The 20,396-nt window shown below is 41.3% G+C and overlaps 1 protein-coding gene across 4 annotated transcripts in view; it reads right to left on the minus strand.

Moving 5' to 3' along the window:
• Positions 1-241: 241 nt before the first annotated feature.
• rnf19a (ring finger protein 19A, RBR E3 ubiquitin protein ligase) overlaps positions 242-20,396 on the minus strand; it is a 69,080-nt gene continuing 48,925 nt past the window's right edge. Inside the window, exons 3-10 of one of the 4 annotated variants that reach the window (XM_036565884.1) lie at positions 19,795-20,003; positions 18,266-18,407; positions 14,202-14,364; positions 8,455-8,569; positions 6,780-6,941; positions 4,139-4,352; positions 2,547-2,690; positions 242-2,419 (exon numbers count right to left, since the gene is read on the minus strand). In XM_036565884.1, coding sequence (XP_036421777.1) covers positions 1,690-2,419; positions 2,547-2,690; positions 4,139-4,352; positions 6,780-6,941; positions 8,455-8,569; positions 14,202-14,364; positions 18,266-18,407; positions 19,795-20,003 — 1,879 coding nt within the window. In that variant the 3' untranslated portion in view covers positions 242-1,689. Of the gene's footprint in view, positions 2,423-2,546; positions 2,691-4,138; positions 4,353-6,779; positions 6,942-8,454; positions 8,570-14,201; positions 14,365-18,265; positions 18,411-19,794; positions 20,004-20,396 lie in introns of all 4 variants that reach the window. The other 3 variants (XM_036565883.1, XM_036565882.1, XM_036565881.1) reach the window with 3 other exon arrangements.

Consider the following 20,396-nt stretch of genomic DNA (forward strand, 5'->3'; position numbering starts at 1 on the left):
GTCCATGGGGGTCCTGACCACTGAAGAACAGAGTAAAAGGGGGCTAACAAAGTATCAGAGAAACAGATGGACTACAGTCTGTAACTGTAGAACTACAAAGTGCACCTATATAGTAAGTGGAGCTGATAAAATGGACAATGAGCGTAGAAACAAGGAGGTGGTCAGAATAATATGCCTGACCAATGTATTTACACCACATCACTAGTGAGGTCACACAGACATTGATTTCATCCACTTCAGATGTGTTTGATTCTTTTCTTTTATTATTATTCTGAAAGACACGTAATGGAGGAACAACAAACGTTTTTTTCTCTCTAACTCCAAAAGGCACCATGAGTCAACAAAGGTACAAAAAAAAAGAAAAAAAAAGAATCACTTGTATTAATCATGAGGTGTTTGAAACAACCTGAATGCATTGGTGTGATTTTACCATCATAACCTTTGAACTGAGAAATGTCAGACTTACAGGGATTAAAGTGAACACATACCCTTTTGATTCAACCATAAAAACCCAATTAACAACCATTAAATTGAAGGAATACTGCAGCGCTCGTCAGGACAGCTCTACTGTAATGTGTCGAATGAGCTGCTTTCTATTCTTTTACTAAGCACAGAAAATAATGGACTGTATGAGGCGCAGTAAACAGAGATAATGCTGAAAAACGCCAGATTATTCCTTTAACCTCAGTCTCTCCCATTCATTTTACTTTGCTCAACATATTTTACGAATACGGCTGAATCAAAAGGGTTGTGCCGCAAGTTTCCTTAACCTACCAGAAGAGGGCGCCGACACAAACTGTATCCAGAGCACCCCACACAGGGATTCAACACATAACAACCTTTCCAAAAATGGAAAAGAAAGAGAAACACTAAAAGTATAACAGCTTCAGAAAGGAGAAACAAAATCATTTACAAGTAAACAAAAAACAAAAAAGTCCATCATTGCCTGGTCCCTCTTAGGTTTTATGTCTGATAAACGCTGCTATGAAGGCATCATAACCCCTTTAAAACGGTCTGAAATCTGAGTTATGAGTAGAAGCGGATCCCTCCAACCACAGATATAACTTGGTCTATATAACTGAGAGAATATATATGGTGTTTTCTGTGTAAATGTCTGGTGCCTGAAAGCACTATAGCTCACTATTCATGAGGCTCAGGCAAAAAAAACAAAACAAAACAAAAAAAATAAACAACCCTCGATCACAGCAACCGTCACTGAAATAGAGGCATGTGTGATTAAACAGCTACATCATCAGCCACCATCCGTATCTGTCCATCACCTGCCGTCTTACATTCGTCTGTTGCTCTTCACGAGTTTCCTCCAGCGTTAGTCGTTCTGTAAAGCGGCCTCCCCCCTCGGAACCGGTGACCTTCTTTAACCCCTTTTCTTAACGGTCTCTCTCTTTAATCGACCGCGAGTTCCCTCTGCCACATTCTGTGATCAACACTGGCCGACCTGGAAATTAAACAAACCGCCACAAAAACAAAAGCTTCGCTTTTTTTAACCCCCTCTTTTATATTTATATATCTATATATATGAGAAAATAAGTCCGTGTGCAATAATCCTCAGCAAGAAAACTGGGCGTGAGGTTAGCTTTGAAAGCTAGCATTTGGGTTAGCTCATCTCCTGCCCTCCTGCTTACTGTGTTGTGATGTCACAACCACTGTTTGTTTGTTTTTTTCCGAGCGCTATATCTCAGTCTGAATGCAGGCATTGCGCACGGGGCTGGCTGGCTGAGGGAGGTTGTTGTTACGTTCTTTAGGAGAACCCGCCGTAACACTGGGGTCTAGCTCAGGTGCACAGATCGAGCCAACGTTCTCCTCTGTGATGTGGCAAAGGGGGCGTTCCCCTCCGCTCGTGGCGGTAGCAGCAGCAGCAGCAGCCTGTGGCAGGTGAACGGGGGCGGGGCAGTTTTCCAGCCGGTCGTGCTCCACTTCAGGTAGAGGGCTGACCGCCCCGGCCCCGTTCGAAGGCCTGGAGTGAGGCTCGTGGCCGCAGCAGGATGGCCGGCAGGCGTCCAGATCGGAGCAGCTGAACTCTGAGAAGTGGCTGCAGTGCGAGTCGGCCACGGACGGCAGGCTGCCACTCAGAGACGGCGAATCGAACTCGCTGGAGTTGGTGCTGCGCTGCTCCAGCAGCTGAGCGTCCATGTCCTCTCGCGTCTCGTTTATTTTCGTGCCGCCGCCTTTTTTGCGCAGCTTGCCTTTGCTCTTCTTGCCTGAAGACGAGGAGGAGGACGAGGACTCCTTGGCCCAGCGGGACGAGCCGCACTTGCCCTCGTGCGGACAGCCAGAGGAACACGCGCCGCCCCCTCGCCCGCCTGTGCTGCCGTCGTCCATGCTGCTGCTGCCGCTGTGGTGCCGCAGCTTCCCCAGCTTGGACTCCACGTCCACCTGCACCTCCATACTGCTGCCGTCTCTGCTAAACACAGAACAGAGACAGACACGATGAATCTCATGTTATAGTCTATAAACAGAAGAGTCCAGAAGTCAGAGATCGCTGAAAACGCTTCAGTTTTTACTGTGGAAATTTGATTTTTCACTACCTGTCCAGAGGCATGTAGGCATTAAGAATGGATCCAGCCATTGCTTTGGTACTAGCGTTGTCACTGATTGTCCCCAGGCTGACCGTGCCGGACTCTCCGCTCAGACTGCAGCGCTCCTTCTGGACGTCAGCCTGAACCTCCAGCCTGCAGGAGAAACAGCGGAGAACATTCAACCAAACGCACCTTCGATAACATTCTCACCATTCGCTCTGAATAATCAGAATCGCTTTGTTTCGCCAAGTGTGTCACACGTACAAGCAATCTGTCTTGGTGAGTCACACAGGTATGACATGTAACATTAAACAGACCAGACAAGCGAACAGACTGTTAACAAGTATTAAACTAAGGGAAAAATAAAATAAAATACAATAAACAGAACATAGAATAAAGCATAATGATAAACCATGTTAAAAGGAGCTCAGATGTACATATAAGATGTGGGATATACGTACATATGCCAATATGAATGTCTGTAAGCAAGCAGGTCAAAAGGACGTGCTATAAAATATACTATAAAAAAATATTATATATTAAATATTACAAAGTGATAGAAACATATGTATAAATATGTGTGCTGTAATAAAGTGAGGAGGTTTGATGGTTCAGTTAAAGTGTAAAGTGCGAGTGTCTACTGTGGTAAATGATCTGCAGCTCTGGGGAAAAAAGCTATGAACATGTCTGTGCTGGTTTTGATGGTCATGAATCTTCTACCAGAGGGGCGTGTCTGGAAGAGGTGATGTCCAGGATGAGCGGGGTCAGCTGTAATTTTGCCAGTGCTCTGCTGTTGTAGATGTCCTAAAGTGCTGGCAGATACATCCCATGATCCTCTACGCTGTCCTGAATATGCGCGGGAGTTTGGCTTGTTCTTCTAAGATCACCACAGCTAACAGACTTATGATGTACAGTGACTTAACTGCAACTTCTAATATAATGTAATATACACCGATCAGGCATAACATCACCTCCTTGTTTCTACGCTCATTGTCCATTTTATCAGCTCCACTTACTATATAGGTGCACTTTGTAGTTCTACAGTTACAGACTGTAGTCCATCTGTTTCTCTGCATACTTTGTTAGCCCCCTTTTACCCTGTTCTTCAGTGGTCAGGACCCCCATGGACCCTCACAGAGCAGGTACTATTTGGGTGGTGGATCATTCTCAGCACTGCAGTAACACTGACGTGGTGGTGGTGTGTTAGTGTGTGTTGCGCACTACTTTTCAAAAAGTAGCTAAAAAGTAGCCACTACTTTTTCTGGAAAAGTATCTAAATTGTAGCTAGATACAAATTTTGGAAAAGCAGCTAGCTAATAATTTTCCAGTAGCTATCCCAACCCTGCCCCAGGGTTATGCACACCAGCACCAGGATTGGACAAAAAAAGAATGCCAAAATTTTTAAATGTAAAAATCCATAAACAACTAAAAAAGGTGCGTAAATATCTCCTCTTGTCATGTTTGTTTAGTGAAATTCGAGATTCCATTATGCACAGAATCGTTTTAAAGAACTGCAGTTGAACTGAATGATCAGATATTTAGTAATAAGGTGTTCATGCCTACCAACAATGATACTGATAAACAGCAGGATTTGCATTTACCTGTTAAAGCAGTTGACCATGGCGCTGCCGGACAGGCTGCCGGTGATGCTGGCTCCTGCGAGGGCCATGGTGCTGGCGTTTTCGCTTAGGTTGTCTCTCATAGCTCCGATGCGCTCCATGTGGCTCCCGCTGGCGCTCAGGCTGCCGGTCAGTCCGCCCACGCTGCCCTCGCCGATACTCGGGTTATGCCTGGTCTCCGCCACGGAGGTGGTGTCTGCACACAGACGGAGGATTATGATTATTAACATTAATATTCTACCACAGGAGGAGCACAGCAGACACTCATTTACTGAAGCGAGAAGATTAGAGAGACTGGAAGACACCAACAAAGCCCGTTAGTTTATAAGCCATCTAAACACTGTTTCAGCTCACGCTGGAGACCAGACGTATAACATCACTGTCAGACGAAAAGCAAAAAAACTCCAATATTTCTGTTTTATATTTTTTCTTCCTTCCTTCTGTCTTTATTCACAGCTTTCTCTTATGTGTCTTACCGATTGCTAGATGTATTTGTAATTCATTAATCCCGTATCAGCGTTCGTGATTTTCAAATAAACGACTGTACCAATATAAAAATGTAGTGGCTCAAACAGATCCCGACACAATGGGGCTAAAAATTCTGATAAATGTTAAAATTGCGAGCTTATTATCTGAGCATTATATATATATTTTCACCAACACAGATAAAATTGTGATTCATCAATTGACAACAGTTGAGCTTTTTAGTTCAGGAAAAAGTTCAGGAAAAAAAATGTACATGATTTTTCAGTGAAAACATGTTTGGTGTCCAAATTTTGCTTTGACAGTAACTTTGCATGATAACAGTAGCTTAACCTGTTATTCTCTAGGGTATATTCTGGTTTGTCCTTCTGAATTTACATGACCAAATCGTAAGGCAAATTATTCAGTAACTGCATGAAATAAATGCAAATTTTTTATTTATTTATTTATTTTTTGTAAAAGTTCCCCTAAAATTAACAGAATGTGTTTTATGATCATACATATCGCTATATGCTTACAATTTACTGCCGAAAGCCAAAAATCTTAGACGCTCTTTGTATTATTTTATAAAAAATAATGTTTACAGAGCAGATCACTGAAGAGGCGCCATCTGTTTATAGTTTATAGCCCAGATTTGTGGAAAAATGGGTCGACTTTCAGTAGAAAAAAAAATTGAGAGTTCAGCTTCTTTTATTATAAGGGTTTAAAATTACATCACCATCTATTTGACTGGAAAAAAGACAGTTACAGCTCTCATATGACCCCCAGCTTTAAAATGTAGCTTATGAAATTTGAAAGTTATGAAGAATATGACGAAGTGCATTTTGGAACCACCGGTGGGCTAAAGGACTTGAAAAGGTTAAACCACAGTCTGCAAGCGCATGCATCAGTAGGGAATCAGTGATAGTGCACCAGACTATTTGTACATCTTTTTTTTTTCGTAATACAATGTTCAAAGGTTTATCATTATTGAGTTGCAGCTTCTAACTCTTTTACAGTAAGCAAGCCTGAGGTATTACTGTGGTAACACTATGTACCTGCGTAGTGAAGTTTAACACGCCCCGGCACCAAATCCTTCCAGGAGGAACAGTGGAATAGCAAGACGTTTTCCAGATGTTGATATGATAATGCAGTTCAGCCTAAATGTTTAGCTTAAATGTGTAAGTAAGGTCTATCTATTCCATACTGCATTTTAGCACAGCAGCTCTTATTCTAAAAACTAAAGAAGCAAAATCTGAACAAACGAATCTTGGCTGCCCGACTGCATTTGGGGTAAGTGGACTGCCTCTTCACTCTTTTATTCATTAATGCAATCAAATCCTCACTTATTAAAGCCTTGTGACTTCTTAGAAGTCATTTACTTATTTCTTTATTTTTTAGACCGTTCGAAAGCTCCAGGTAAGGGTAACTCCAGGTGAGGTTAACATCTGACAGAGACAAGGTTTTATCTTACAATAGCAACAATAACTGCACGCCAGAGTTATTGAGAGTTTTAAATAAAAAAATGATCCCTTTAACTATTCACACCATGTCATCTGAGGTTTAGAGCATATTATTTCTTCAGGAATGTTCTATGCTGGAGAACTGCAGACGTGGTCCTTGAGCTAAATGATTTTTTGTACCTAGTTCGACCAGCCTGGACAAAAACAGGCTGAAGGACAGAGCAGTCATGTTTCAGAATGTAGGAATAATTACTGGAAGAAAACTAAACAGTAAATGTACGAAGGTTTATTTGAAGATGGCACTTCACCTGTAGCCATTTGAGAATGTCAGAGATGTTAACTGACCCACCCATGAGCTAAACTGGAACACTGCACTTCTCTTTTTGGGTGGAATTGTACTGAATGGTAGAAGCTATAAACAAAGTTCAAGTGTTCGTTTGTAGCAGAGATGTACACGTTGCTTGTATAAAAATACGATTATTCTAACTTAAATATTTAAAAAAGTTATTCAACAAAATGACCCCCTACATACTCTCCCTGCCTCAGAGAGAGGCTACATACTGCCTCAGAGAGAGGCTACATACTGCCTCAGAGAGAGGCGGTACTCTGACGGTGAGGATATGAATACGTGAAAGTCCAGGTGTGTTTGATGATGTTTTGGTCTGATGATTTAGGATCTACTCGTTCAGGTCACTCACCGGTTGCTGCTGCACCGCTGCCCACATTCATGTCGTTTTCGTCATCAAACTCGATCCGCACACCTTTACCGTTCCCTGCAGACACACCGCAGCCGCCGCTACGGCACAGCGAGATCGGCACCACGCCGTACACGTACGCCAGCATGATGGGCACTCCGATACCTAACACACAGAGACGGACTATTAGTGGATGCACAATGTTTCTCTGTGTTTTTTTTCTTTTCTTCTCAAGGACTAATTAATTGCTGTACATATGGGGGTGGGCGATATGGCAAAAATAAATCACAATACTTCAAGACATTTTCATGATACACAATACACCACGATATTTTGTTTTTCTGACATTTAATAAATAGTAACAGACAAAATAGAACCAGTAGTGCCACATATTAAAAAACACTGACAATAATGACGACAATAATAATCCTACAATTTAGGGCGGGGCGATTAATCGAAAAGTAATCGAAACCGACATTCAGAACCTCTAACCGACGTAATCTTGCCCATGTCGATTTTTTAAAAATTCTGTTAATCCTTTCCCCACTCTGTGCGTTCGTGTACTGTCCCCTTAAAAACATACTACCACGTGTGTCGTCACGTGACTCCGCCACGTCCACTCTGAGACATGGAAGCTAAGGCTTCACACAGCAGGTAAATGTGGCTCAAATCTGACTTTCTCACCAAATTTTATTTTTTTTGTTTGGCTGTTGTTTGATTATCTTTTAAATGTGATCTGTATGCGACATCAGTCTGAACAGATTAGCTCCTAAACAGAAATTTGTACAGTACAAACATTTGTACAGAAATATCAGCCCAAATGTTTGTGTGTCTCAGCAGCGCGAAATTATGACGAATGTCGTGTTGGATTGACGTAAAAGTCACGCGAATTCTGATCTGGCTGTTGAGAAGATTTACATTAAGATATGCAGAGCAAATTTACAGTACAAACCTTGTCAGTGAACTATGAGGGCAAAAAAACAAAAACACAAAAAAAAAATCGTTCATTAATCATAATCGAGATAAAACATTCAATTTATCGTGATATTGATTTGAGGTCATATCGCCCAGCACTACTACAACTACAATGAGGTTTATTCAATGTTTTACAAACTGCACTGCATTAAATCCAAACATGCCTTAATAATGTCTCACTTTGTAATGCAAATTGTAATGAATGTGTTTTTTAAGTACAGATCATAGCCATGATATGCCCAGAAAGGTGTATTAGGACATAATTTATCACAATGCTAAAATTTAGTCACACTGCCCGCACCCATGTGCATAATCCACTTGATGTGCACTGCCCTGTGGCTGTCAGTTGGGTGTGCCTGCACTATTCATTTCCTAGCACTCCTATATAATATATATAGTGATCTAATGACTAAATAAATAAAAAACAAACAGAAAAAGTCACAGCCACCCAAATAAATAAGCGAGTTATTCTAGTGCTGTCAGATGGTACTGATTTGTTAGAACCAGCACGCAGGTATTTTATAAGGTGAGCAGCCTGTTCATCACTCCTTATGAGCCATAAACTTTGAAAGCCTACAAATTAATTTGGCAGCCCTTCTCCAACAACAAAACATTGCCTCATAACTTCACGGTATGTAATAAGGCGACCTTTGTCTCTGACACCAGCCCAGGAGGAAACTGGACGTTAAAATTGCTTCCTTACCAACGGTCACTGCAGCCACTACTGGTGACACAATAACAGACAACGTGACTCCGCCTGCGATTACCAGGTTCCTCTTGTGCTTTGAGATGTCCTTTCCTTCATAGCGGTTATGAATCTGAGGAGAAGCGATAAAGAAAATCTGCAGTTAGAACTGTGTTCTTCTGAAACATCAATACAGAACTCCCTGTATAAATAAACTCTCTATGTCCAAAAGTATCCAGACAGTCGTAATAGTGAATTCAGTTACTTTAAGGTCACCAACTGCTGACACAGCTTGTATAATCTTCATGGAAACACATTAACCAATAAAGCCTAAGGTCTCCATGCCCAGTGCCAAGCGTGGGCTAGAGGGGTATAAAGCCCCCCAGCATTGGGCTGTGGAGCAGTGGAGCTGTGTTCTCTGGAGTGGTGGAGCTCCATCCAATACCTTTGTGATGAGTTTATGATCCAGAACTGACCATCCAGCATCAGTACCTGACCTCACTAATGCTCAATCAAATCCTCACAGCAATGTTCAACATCTAGAGCCTTCCCAGAAGAGTCGAGGCTGTTACTGCAGCATAAACTCACTATTAACACCTTCATTTCAGAAGAAACTCTAGAAGAGGTGTTGAAAAACTTGACATACGCGCGTTTGGGTCATTCTACAGAAACGTCCACTTTTCTGTCTGTCCATAGGAGTCACTGGTGTTACTGATCCTCATTGGTGTTCCACATAATAAAGGAACACCAGAGACATTTTTAATGAAAAATGCATTTTACAGAATGTCTGCTACAGAACATCAAACCACATGTCAATCATGCAATATCCACTAAAATATGGAATTTAATCCATTTGTATTCTATTTTTTCACAATGACCTCAGAATAAAGTCGGTCACACCAGTGACTTCAGCTAAAAGCTTCATATGAAATCATGAGCTGAATGAGAAAATCTCTGATAACTGAAAGACACAGTGGACTCACCATGTGCTTTTCTTCATAGATCCTCAGAAAACAGGTAAAAGGAAGTCAAGTGATGTCATCAGTGTGACTTTTATATCAAAAGAGATTTTTTTTTTTATTATGCGGTAACTGTGAGGACGAGCTCTTCTGTGGTGTTTGGAATTCTATATGATTGATTTAAAAACCAATATCGCTAAATTAACAGCTCAAGAAGGTGTAATTGTTAAAATAACTTGTTTTATTTTAAAATATAAAGAAATTGTAACCCTGACGTTTTTTTTTTTTCTCAAGTGTAACACAAAAATGGACGTTTCTGTAGAATGACCCATTTACAAAGTAACATCCTGTATACTGTATAAAGCAGAAATCATACCAGTACTTAAGTAAATACTGGTATGAAGGCGTCTCATGATACCGATTTTACCTAAAAATTGTGACCCATCAATACAACTCAGCTTAATTAGCAATTTAAACATTCATATGACTATTTACATTGTGGGTGGAGATGATCTCTTTGTGATGTGGAACAGCATTTTATATTTAATAAGATAATTTTGCTTATTACATTTTGAGATATTATATAAAATACTGTGATAGACTTTACTATAGCAATATATTATTTAATAATAATTTTTTGAATAGTTAAATGATAACTTTGTTGTCACCCTTGACAGACAGCTGTATACGAGCGCTGTAAGTAAACAGGCTTCCTATTGTTCTTGTTTATGTCCCAGCAGAACAACAATGGTTCCCCAGCCCACTCATATTTAATTTACACCCATTTATTCAGCAGATAATCTTATCTGAGCAGTGAGCAGATGGCACAGTGACACAATGTGAAACATTTAAATAAGCTGCATGACTGACAATTACGCCACGCAGCTCTATTAACAGCAGCTGTCAGTATTAAAAATAAAGTGAGTAATATGCAGTAAAAAGTTGCTGTCTGTCAACGTGCCACATGCACTTTCTTTATACAGACGGTTTCTCTGGCTTGCATCATGGCACTGCTGCTCCATATCATAAATAAATTCATTTTACATTAACTGCGCCACCCACTTGGGGAATGTCAACGCAGAAAAATAGAATAAATAAATGAAAGTGAAAGGAAAATTAAACCAAAAGTAAATAAGAAAAAAAATGTGCCAGTAAAATGTCCTGTCTGGAATTCAGGAAGTTGGACGTTATCAAAAAGTCATGCATAAAACCAATATTTATCTAAAACTAAAGCCTGCATGCAAAACCAACCACCAACTCTGGGGAACTTTGTATCAGTCATACAAGCAGAATGTGGAAAAACCAGTTCACTCTTCTGCGTTCAGCTTTACAAGATGCTCTAAAAGGACGACACACACCTACTTCTTAAGAACTGTGAATAAATAAATAAATAAATAAGTGATCTGAAACTAAACTTAAACTTCCATTACATGAACTCACACTGAAAGGCCTTTGAACTTTTCTGGGTTATTTAGGCTTTGTTCACACAGCAGGTAAAAGTGGCCCAAATCTGATCTTTTTCCTCATATGTGACTCAGATGTGTGTCTGTGTGTCTGTGTGAATAGCGAAACACACTGAATCTGACATTTTCAATTCTGGTTTGAGACCCTTTCGTATGTGGTACTGGAATCCGATACGTATCCGATATGCGGCAATGCGACTCAGTCTGAACAGCCAGATCGGGATTCATGTGACTTCTACGTCAATCCAACTCGACATGTGTCATAATTTCATGCTGCTGAGACTCAAACATTTGGGCTGATGTTTCTGTACCAATAAATCAGGAGAGACTGATACAAAACCCTCCGTATTCAAAGGGATTTCTAAAGAAATGTCCGAACGCGGTCGTAGGAGAACGAGGCTGCAGCGTCAAAGAACAGTTAAAGGTCTGAAAGCAAAGTTTAAAGAATCCGAGGAGAACCAAAGAAGTGACCGCGCCCTTTTTACGGCTCGAACACATTCTGGGTGATGAGCCCAGCTGTCAGTCAGTGAAGCTTCATGATGGCTCCTGTGATGCTGGTGAAGATGAAGCTGATCCTCCGGGAGCGACTGGCGTTCGTGATTGTTTACCTCTGGATGAGCCGTGAAGCAGCGTGACGCTCTGATCTTTTGCGCATGCGGGTCAGTTTAGGAGCTGATCTGTTCAGACTGATGTCGCATACAGATCACATTTAAAAGATAATCTGAACAGGCAAACAAAAAAAAATCAGATTTGCTGAGAAGTTCAGATTTGGGCTACTTTTACCTGCTGTGTGAACGCAGCCTTAGTTTCCTAGGACTGCTTTAACACTTTCACTACACCTCCTAGAAATCCCTACACTCATACGCAATCTATCGTTTACTCTCTGGCATCTGTCACGAGTTCATCATCTGTGAGCATTTTCGGAATTCTTGGTATTCTCAGATGAACTGAAAGTGATTGTGACTTGTATTATGTAACCTGGAAGGCAGAAAGTGTTGCTCACTTTTATTTTTTATGTGCAGCTGTTTTACTTTAAAGGGCTAAAGGGCTTCGCTGTTTAACTAATTAACTTTAATGAACCAAGTTAAAACAATGAATCACTTTTTACAGTCATGTTAGCCTGCTTAGTCTGCTAGCATTCTTATGCCCAACAAACTACTAAACTTCATCCTGTTGGGGAAATTACCACAGTCTCACCCGCCCCCAAGGTCCTCTTTAAACTTGTGTGTTGTTTTATTCATCAAAAGTTCATTAATTCATATTTACATTACCGTTTTCTAAACTCTCCTTCTCTCTTTATACCTTAGAAGTAATCAGGCTGTTTTTGTTATTGTCTCTTTAAGACTAATATAATATATGTAAATAAAGGGGAAGTCCAGCAATTTTTCAAAATTTCTGCATAATTAAGCGGTTAAGATGTAAACAGACTCATTCAGAGTGGTTTGGTGTGAAACGTTCTGTTCTAGAGAAACTTACCGAGTCAGAATTGTTCACAGTGGTGGTGATAGGAACCAGACGTCCACCTCTAAAAGCTCCCTCACAGAAAGTTCCTACATGAAATGGTTATGAATTCACTGCCTGATGACTGAGACACTGTTTTATGATAGTTTTGGCAAAACACTTCCATCATCATCTACATTCCATATAAACTCAGAAGACTCATGTAGGTTCACTGGTGGTTCTGGATAGTAAATAAAATGTCTATATTTGTGTTGTAGTCATGGCGACCCCTGGTTCCTATCACCACCACTGTAAAGACATCTGAACCATTTCACACCAAACCACTCTGAATCACTCGGATTGCATCCCAATGACTGAATAATACAAATTTTGCAAATTTGGTGGAACCCCCATTTAAATTTATTCATTTTGATGGCAAAAATAAATGAGAGAGACTGGGGAAAACACCAAATTTTGTTTGGTTTAGCTAGATAGACAGTGGGCAGTTACACATCTAGATGCCTCTCTCTTTATCTACACATCAATCAGATGTTTTTTTTTTGACTGACAGTCTGGAAAAAACACCTTCGCCATTGCCAGTTTTGTGTTGTAATGCCTGTGGATTTACTGAGCACAAAAGCCTGTGTTTGAGTCTTGGTTTCTCACCTCCCTCGCTACTTTCGAGTCTGCAAACCCATCACCCCCACATTTGCTGAGCTCATCTGTAAAGCTCAAAGGTATAACGTTCTGTACAAAAGGAGAACTATGCTGCACTCTGATCTGCAGCCACACTGGCCTAAATTCTTGCTCTGATCGGCCTCATTACACATGGGTTAGCGTATATGGGTGCAAGTTCAAATTCGTCTTCAATACAAGCTGCAAATTTTGTTTGTACATCACAGAACCTTTTTATGGACAGTCAAACAAGCCTTTTTAAAAAAATGCATTACAGATGGACTAAAATTTAGATTGTTTTTCATGGATGGCCTGTAAATTCATGCAGTCATGGCTGCAGCTGAGTAGTCTGGCACAAATATGCATCTCTCACAGGAGAACTAAAAGTAAAGTGTGAAATTAAGGCCCAGTCCCATTTTACCCTTCGCGCCTACCACTGAGCCCTACCCTCATTTTGAGCGTTCTCGTCTAGGGATAGGGTGTCCCGATTCTTGTTGAGATAGAGGGGGAGGGTGAAGTGTTGGGGCTACATGACCCTCCAAACTGAGGTTTTTCAGAGACTCCAAACAGAGAGTTATGAGAAAAAAAGAAAAACAGGCAAGATGGAGAACAAGAGACCAGAGAAACACACAAATGTGAGAATTTTCTCAGTTAAAAATTACGATATCCACTGTTTTATCTTAGTTTAATGTTGTTTCAGTGTATTATGGTCCTTTTCTTCATAACAAGCATAAAAAAATTGCTAGTAGTAGCTGATGTCTCGGTAGCTAGCTAAATCTCCTGTTTCACCTTAAATGGTGCCGCAGTTACATTCTGGCACCTCAGGCATCAGAGCTGCTGCTCCATTTAAGGTGGAACAGGAAAATTCAAACAAGAATCTGGTGAATATCTGACTTCAGCTTCATATCACTGAAGAATTAGGGGTGGGTGATAATAAATAATTGCCCCCCTCTTTGAAGGCATATGATGCCCTGAATTTAACTAAAGCCCAGCAGTGAGGAGCTGAACTTTACCCTCCTCTGCTGTCACTGCAGACTGGCAGGGTCGCCTACAGAGCAGCGCTGGTAGCTGTTAATGAAGTAGGGAAGATTTCAACCGCTATTCCTTGAAGATCAGTTTCGAAGGGCAAGGCGACACTCGAAAAGAATTTATAGAGAATTTATAAAGAGATTATAAAATCTGATATGTTCAAACCAATGTGAGACTAATCTAAAGGCATGACACCCACCTTTCTGCCCACATACACAGGAATACCAATGATCATGGCAGGGATGGCGATGCCAGCGATCAGCGCGATGCCAACTGGAGCGCCCACCAGCGTTCCCAACTGCCAGAGGATTTTCTTCTTCCGGCTCCAGGGCTTCTTACCCCAGAACGTGCATCCTGAAGGGCTGTGGGAGGCAGAGAGGAGTTAAAGCTCAAGCATCTCACCAGGTGGTCATGACTCTGTGTCAATAACTCTGCGGTTTCCTATCCTGTTCTTTGGAAGCCTTTTCACAGAGCATTCTTCTGACTTCCCAGCTCACAATTGAAGTAATTTCCTTACTATTTAATTGAGTAGTTCAGTGAAAAATCTAATTTATACAGTCTTCGAATGTAGATGACCAGCCAAGACATCATTTGGAGACTGCAGTTTGCTTCCTTTTGTCCTGAATCTATGAGGCTAATGTAGCCAACAAGTAGGGGAAGCGTTTACCCAACCAATTAGCATGGAGCTGATTCAGCGTTGCCAACTCTCAGTTTTGGCGTGAGACTCAGGATTTTGGGTCTCTTCTCACGCTCTCACACTGCGCAAACACATCAGAAGCCAGCCAACCAACGTGCATCACGACTAGTATACGTTCTTTCTGCTTGACAACGTCCGACTGGATCATATTGTAGCCTATTGAGAACATGGCTGGATCTCCTGCAGCTCCAGCTTCATGTCTCTACCACAGTCTCTCTCTCTCTCTCTCCTCTATCTCTCTTTACAGTCTCTCTCCCCCTCTCTCTTTACAGTCTCTCTCTCCCCCTCTCTCTTTACAGTCTCTCTCTCCCCCTCTCTCTTGCCCTACTATCTCTTTACAGTCTCTCTCCCCCCACTATCTCTCTTTACAGTCTCTCTCTTTCCTCTATCTCTCTTTAGTCTCTCTCCCCCACTATCTCTCTTTACAGTCTCTCTCTTTCCTCTATCTCTCTTTAGTCTCTCTCCCCCACTATCTCTCTTTACAGTCTCTCTCTTTCCTCTATCTCTCTTTAGTCTCTCTCCCCCACTATCTCTCTTTACAGTCTCTCTCTTTCCTCTATCTCTCTTTAGTCTCTCCTCTATCTCTCTTTACAGTCTCTCTCCTCTCTCTCTTTACAGTCTCTCTCCTCTCTCTCTTTACAGTCTCTCTCTCCCCCACTATCTCTCTTTACAGTCTCTCTCTTTCCTCTATCTCTCTTTAGTCTCTCTCCCCCACTATCTCTCTTTACAGTCTCTCTCTTTCCTCTATCTCTCTTTAGTCTCTCTCCCCCACTATCTCTCTTTACAGTCTCTCTCTTTCCTCTATCTCTCTTTAGTCTCTCTCCCCCACTATCTCTCTTTACAGTCTCTCTCTTTCCTCTATCTCTCTTTAGTCTCTCTCCCCCACTATCTCTCTTTACAGTCTCTCTCTTTCCTCTATCTCTCTTTAGTCTCTCCTCTATCTCTCTTTACAGTCTCTCTCCTCTCTCTCTTTACAGTCTCTCTCCTCTCTCTCTTTACAGTCTCTCTCCCCCACTATCTCTCTTTACAGTCTCTCTCTTTCCTCTATCTCTCTTTAGTCTCTCTCCCCCACTATCTCTCTTTACAGTCTCTCTCTTTCCTCTATCTCTCTTTAGTCTCTCTCTCCTCTATCTCTCTTTACAGTCTCTCTCTTTCCTCTATCTCTCTTTAGTCTCTCTCTCCTCTATCTCTCTTTACAGTCTTTCGCACCCCCTCTAGCTCTCTTTACAGTCTCTCTCTTCCCCTCTATCTCTCTTTACAGACTTTCGCACCCCCTCTATCTCTCTTTACAGTCTCTCTCTTCCCCTCTATCTCTCTTTACAGTCTTTCGCACCCCCTCTATCTCTCTTTACAGTCTCTCTCTTCCCCTCTATCTCTCTTTACAGTCTTTCGCTCCCCCTTTAGCTCTCTTTACAGTCTCTCTCTCTTTACAGTCTCTCTCTCTCCCTCTATCTCTCTTTAGTCTCTCTCTCCCCCTCTATCTTTCTTAACTCAACTACAAATTTGATTAAGCCTGAACTCATATTTGTTTTGATTTTATATCCTCATCATCTGCTGCCAACCATAACCCATTACAAATGACTTAATTACTCCTCTCAATGTAATAAGATTAACATTACTTAATACATCCTGGAAAAAACTGCACTCACTATTCATTACTTTACTAAAACCCACACAAATCTGCACCAACTGCGACACGTGAGGGAGAATTTATTTCATTGCTTTCTAACAATCACAGTAAACACTATTTAACTATCGCTGACTTTGAACAAGACAGCCAGTTATACTTTATTGGTCCTTAAACCTTGAAACCAGCCAGTAAAAACAGCTCCCTCAACACATATTTTGCTTTAGCCCAGTTGCAACACACCTGCAGCAGGTATTTAGTGCTCTTAAAGGCTTCGTTTAGGTGTCTATAGCTGGAGCAAAAATGTTTACTGGTCGGGGACTATTTTAAGAATCACAGGTCTACATGCTAAAGCCAATGAGCGGTGTTTAAAAATAGTGCTTTGAGAGGCGTAACACTGCACGCAAAACTGAAAACTGAAAGTTGGCAACCGCGACTAACTGCACGCCTAAATCATCACACAGTTCACTCAGTCCATGTCAGGTTGTTAAACTCAGTTTAAATGGGAAATCATTCATTCTCCATCCTTACTGTGACGTATGTGTGTGTTTCAGGGAGGATCACTGAGCTACCTGAGCGTTTTCTCTCCATGATGGGTGGGGGTGGGCGTGGGGGGCAGGGAGGGGAGGGGTTTAAACATGATATTATTGGTTAATATTATTTTGCCCAACCGGCTGGTGCAGTGACGCCATCCAAAAATCAGAAAAATGTACTTCTTTCTGCAACCTATTTAGGACAACACAATACAAGATACTGTACAGATTATACACAGATCAGGCAGAACATTCTGACCACCTCCTTGTTTCTACACTCATTGTCCATTTTATCAGCTCCACTTACTATATAGGTGCACTTTGTAGTTCTACAGTTACAGACTGTAGTCCATCTGTTTCTCTGATACTTTGTTAGCCCCCTTTTACCCTGTTCTTCAGAGGTCAGCACCCCCATGGACCCTCACAGAGCAGGTACTCTTTGGGTGGTGGATCATTCCCAGCACTGCAGTGACACTGACGTGGTGGTGGTGTGTTAGTGTGTGTTGTGCTGGTGCGAGTGGATCAGACACAGCAGTGCTGCTGGAGTTTTTAAACACTGTGTCCACTCACTGTCCACTCTATTAGACACTCCTACCTTGTCGGTCCACCTTGTAGATGTAAAGTCAGAGACGATAGCTCATCTGCTGCTGCACAGTTTGTGTTGGTCATCCTCTAGTCCTTCATCAGTGGTCACAGGACGCTGCCCACAGGACGCTGTTGGCTGGATATTTTTGGTTGGTGGACTATTCTCAGTCCAGCAGTGACACTGAGGTGTTTAAAAACTCCAGCAGCACTGCTGTGTCTGATCCACTCAGACCAGCACAACACACCCTAACACACCACCACCACCACATCAGTGTTACTGCAGTGCTGAGAATGATCCACCACCCAAATAGTACCTGCTCTGTGAGGGTCCATGGGGGTCCTGACCACTGAAGAACAGGGTAAAAGGGGGCTAACAAAGTATCAGAGAAACAGATGGACTACAGTCTGTAACTGTAGAACTACAAAGTGCACCTATATAGATAAATGGACAATGAGTGTAGAAACAAGGAGGTGGTCATCATGTAGTGTCAGAAACTTAATTAAGTCTAATAGACATTAGTGTATAACTCCGCATGGTTTAATGTGAGTGTGTGATGGTTTAGACATGCAGTTAGCACCATGCTAATCGGTGGGGTATAACCTTCCATTCCACCTTACATCAGCCTCGTAGCTCCAGCGCTAAAACTAAAGATGCAAACTTCAGACACCAAACACGTCTCAACCGAAAGACTACATTCAGCGTAAGCGGGAGGAAACTGAGTAAAACGGATTTCTGGCATAAAACACATGAAAAACTGTGGGGTCTTCCCGTCTGCTGCAGGGAACCACACTGCATTTCTTATCTGTCTGTGGGCGCTCACCTTAAGTAGTGCAGGTCGGAGATTTCTTTCATGCAGAGCCAGCAGAACTCGCAGCCACACACAGCACACGTCATGTGATTACAGCTCCCATCATTCATCTTAATGATGTAGGCGGCACAGCGGGGACAAGGCTTTATATCGTCTGCTGAAAGAGACAATTACACAGACATACTTGTGTAAAAAGCTGCTTAGAGAGAGCGTCTTTCGTAGAAAGTGCTATACAAATTAAACTGAACTGAACCAGGTTTATGCTGTTTACACATTTGTTGGGAACAGTGCGGAAGTTTAGTCTTTATGGTGGTAAAAAGCTTTAAAAGTAACAGAGCAGTGCTCCTTGTTTGTTTGTCACACGCTGCATTTACGCTGCTCCGGCATGCCAACAGAAGTAAACACATCCTGCTGCTTCAGCTGGGGCGTAACAATGCATGTTTTCGGGTTCGACACAGTTTTTTATTCTGAGGCTGAGATACTGTCTGTGTTAGTGATGTTCTTAGAGCTCTAATTCTGTTCTAGACAGGTTGGTTCAGCTCAGTGGAACCTTTTTAGTGAATAAATTAAACCCCAATAAACTTTATTATAATAATGTACAGTAATAATAAATAAAAGCAAAATAATGATTACTGTTATTACGAGTACTACTGTTGTCACTGTTGACATTATTGTTATTGTTATTATTGTTATTGTTATTATTATTATTATTATCATCATCATCATCATCATCATCATCATCATCATCATCACTACTACAACAACCCCATTTCCAAAAAAAGTTGGGACTCTGTGCAAAATGTAAATAAAAATAGAATGACATGCAAATCACGTAAACCATATTTTTAAAATAACTGCAAAGACAACATATCAAATGTTGAAACTGAGAAATTTTTTCAAATATATGCCCATTTTAAAGTTGATGCCAACAACACGTTCCAAAAACCACTGTAGTCGTAGGTTTATTTATATCATTATTTTATTTATTTTTTATATGTGGACTATGGGTTCTATTTTGTCCGTTCCCACTTATTAAATCTCAAAAAATCTGGTAAAAACATCTTGCAGTGTGATATTTTTGCCATATCGCCACCCCAAGTTTGAACTTAATGTTTATTATTGTATTGCCTGTATATTATTATTATTATTATTATTATTATTATTATTATTATTATTATTATATGATAAATTATTAGTAACTATATATTATAAGCACATTGTGTATTGTCTGTAATTTGTTATTTGTACATTGTATACTGCATTTAATACTACACAGACACCAACAGCTGGAACCCAATTCCATGTGTGTGTCAACATACTTGGCCAATAAATCTGATTCTGAAAAAAAAACTTTTTTACAGCTTAATTCATGTCTTTTTTTCCAGTTTCCCCTTTTATCAATACACAGCTCTTCTAATGACATTCAAAACACGATGTCAAGCTGGTGCTGCCTTATTTAAATGAATAACTGAAGCACTGAAAGTGTGTGTACTGAAGTTCTCGCATCGTCCCGTCCCTTGTTTGTGTGTGTGCTGTTGTACCTGCAGCCCCGCTCTCCTGGCTGTAGCTGAGCGAGGACGATCTGAAAGGCCGCAGTCGGAGGCTCTGAGCTCTCTGCTGTCTGGCAGCGTCGCAGGTTTGGTTGGGGTGCCATAGCTGTTTACAGTGGTAACAAAACTCCGTCCCACAGCCTTCGCGACCGCAAGTGATCTTTGGGCAGCTGGCACAGCCGAAGGCAATGACTGCATACCTGAAACATTCAACAGGGAGAAGCCGTTAGAGCCGTTTATAAACTCTAAACGTAAAGAAATTAGGCAGCATAAAAGCTGACACAGCAATCTGGCTACAGACAAAACTACAGCTCCACCACAGAGGCTGCTTTACAATAAGCTGTGCGGTCTTATATGAAAATGAATGCATGTTAGAAACAGCTCTGCACAGCAAGCTACTGTGAACCAACATAAACTGCAACCACTTAAAATACATGCTTGAAATCAACTTCAGAGCTCTACAGTGTTAAAACAGCCGTCATGAAATCCATACTTGAGTTAAAAGGAGAAAGACTGCAATGAAGGGACGACTAGATTACAGCAACACACACCGGTCACCGGCCTTAAGCTACACTGTTCAATAAAATTCAGTA

Source organism: Colossoma macropomum, unplaced genomic scaffold (genome assembly GCF_904425465.1).
Source record: "Colossoma macropomum unplaced genomic scaffold, Colossoma_macropomum, whole genome shotgun sequence".
In the NCBI taxonomy this organism is placed as follows: Eukaryota; Metazoa; Chordata; class Actinopteri; order Characiformes; family Serrasalmidae; genus Colossoma; species Colossoma macropomum.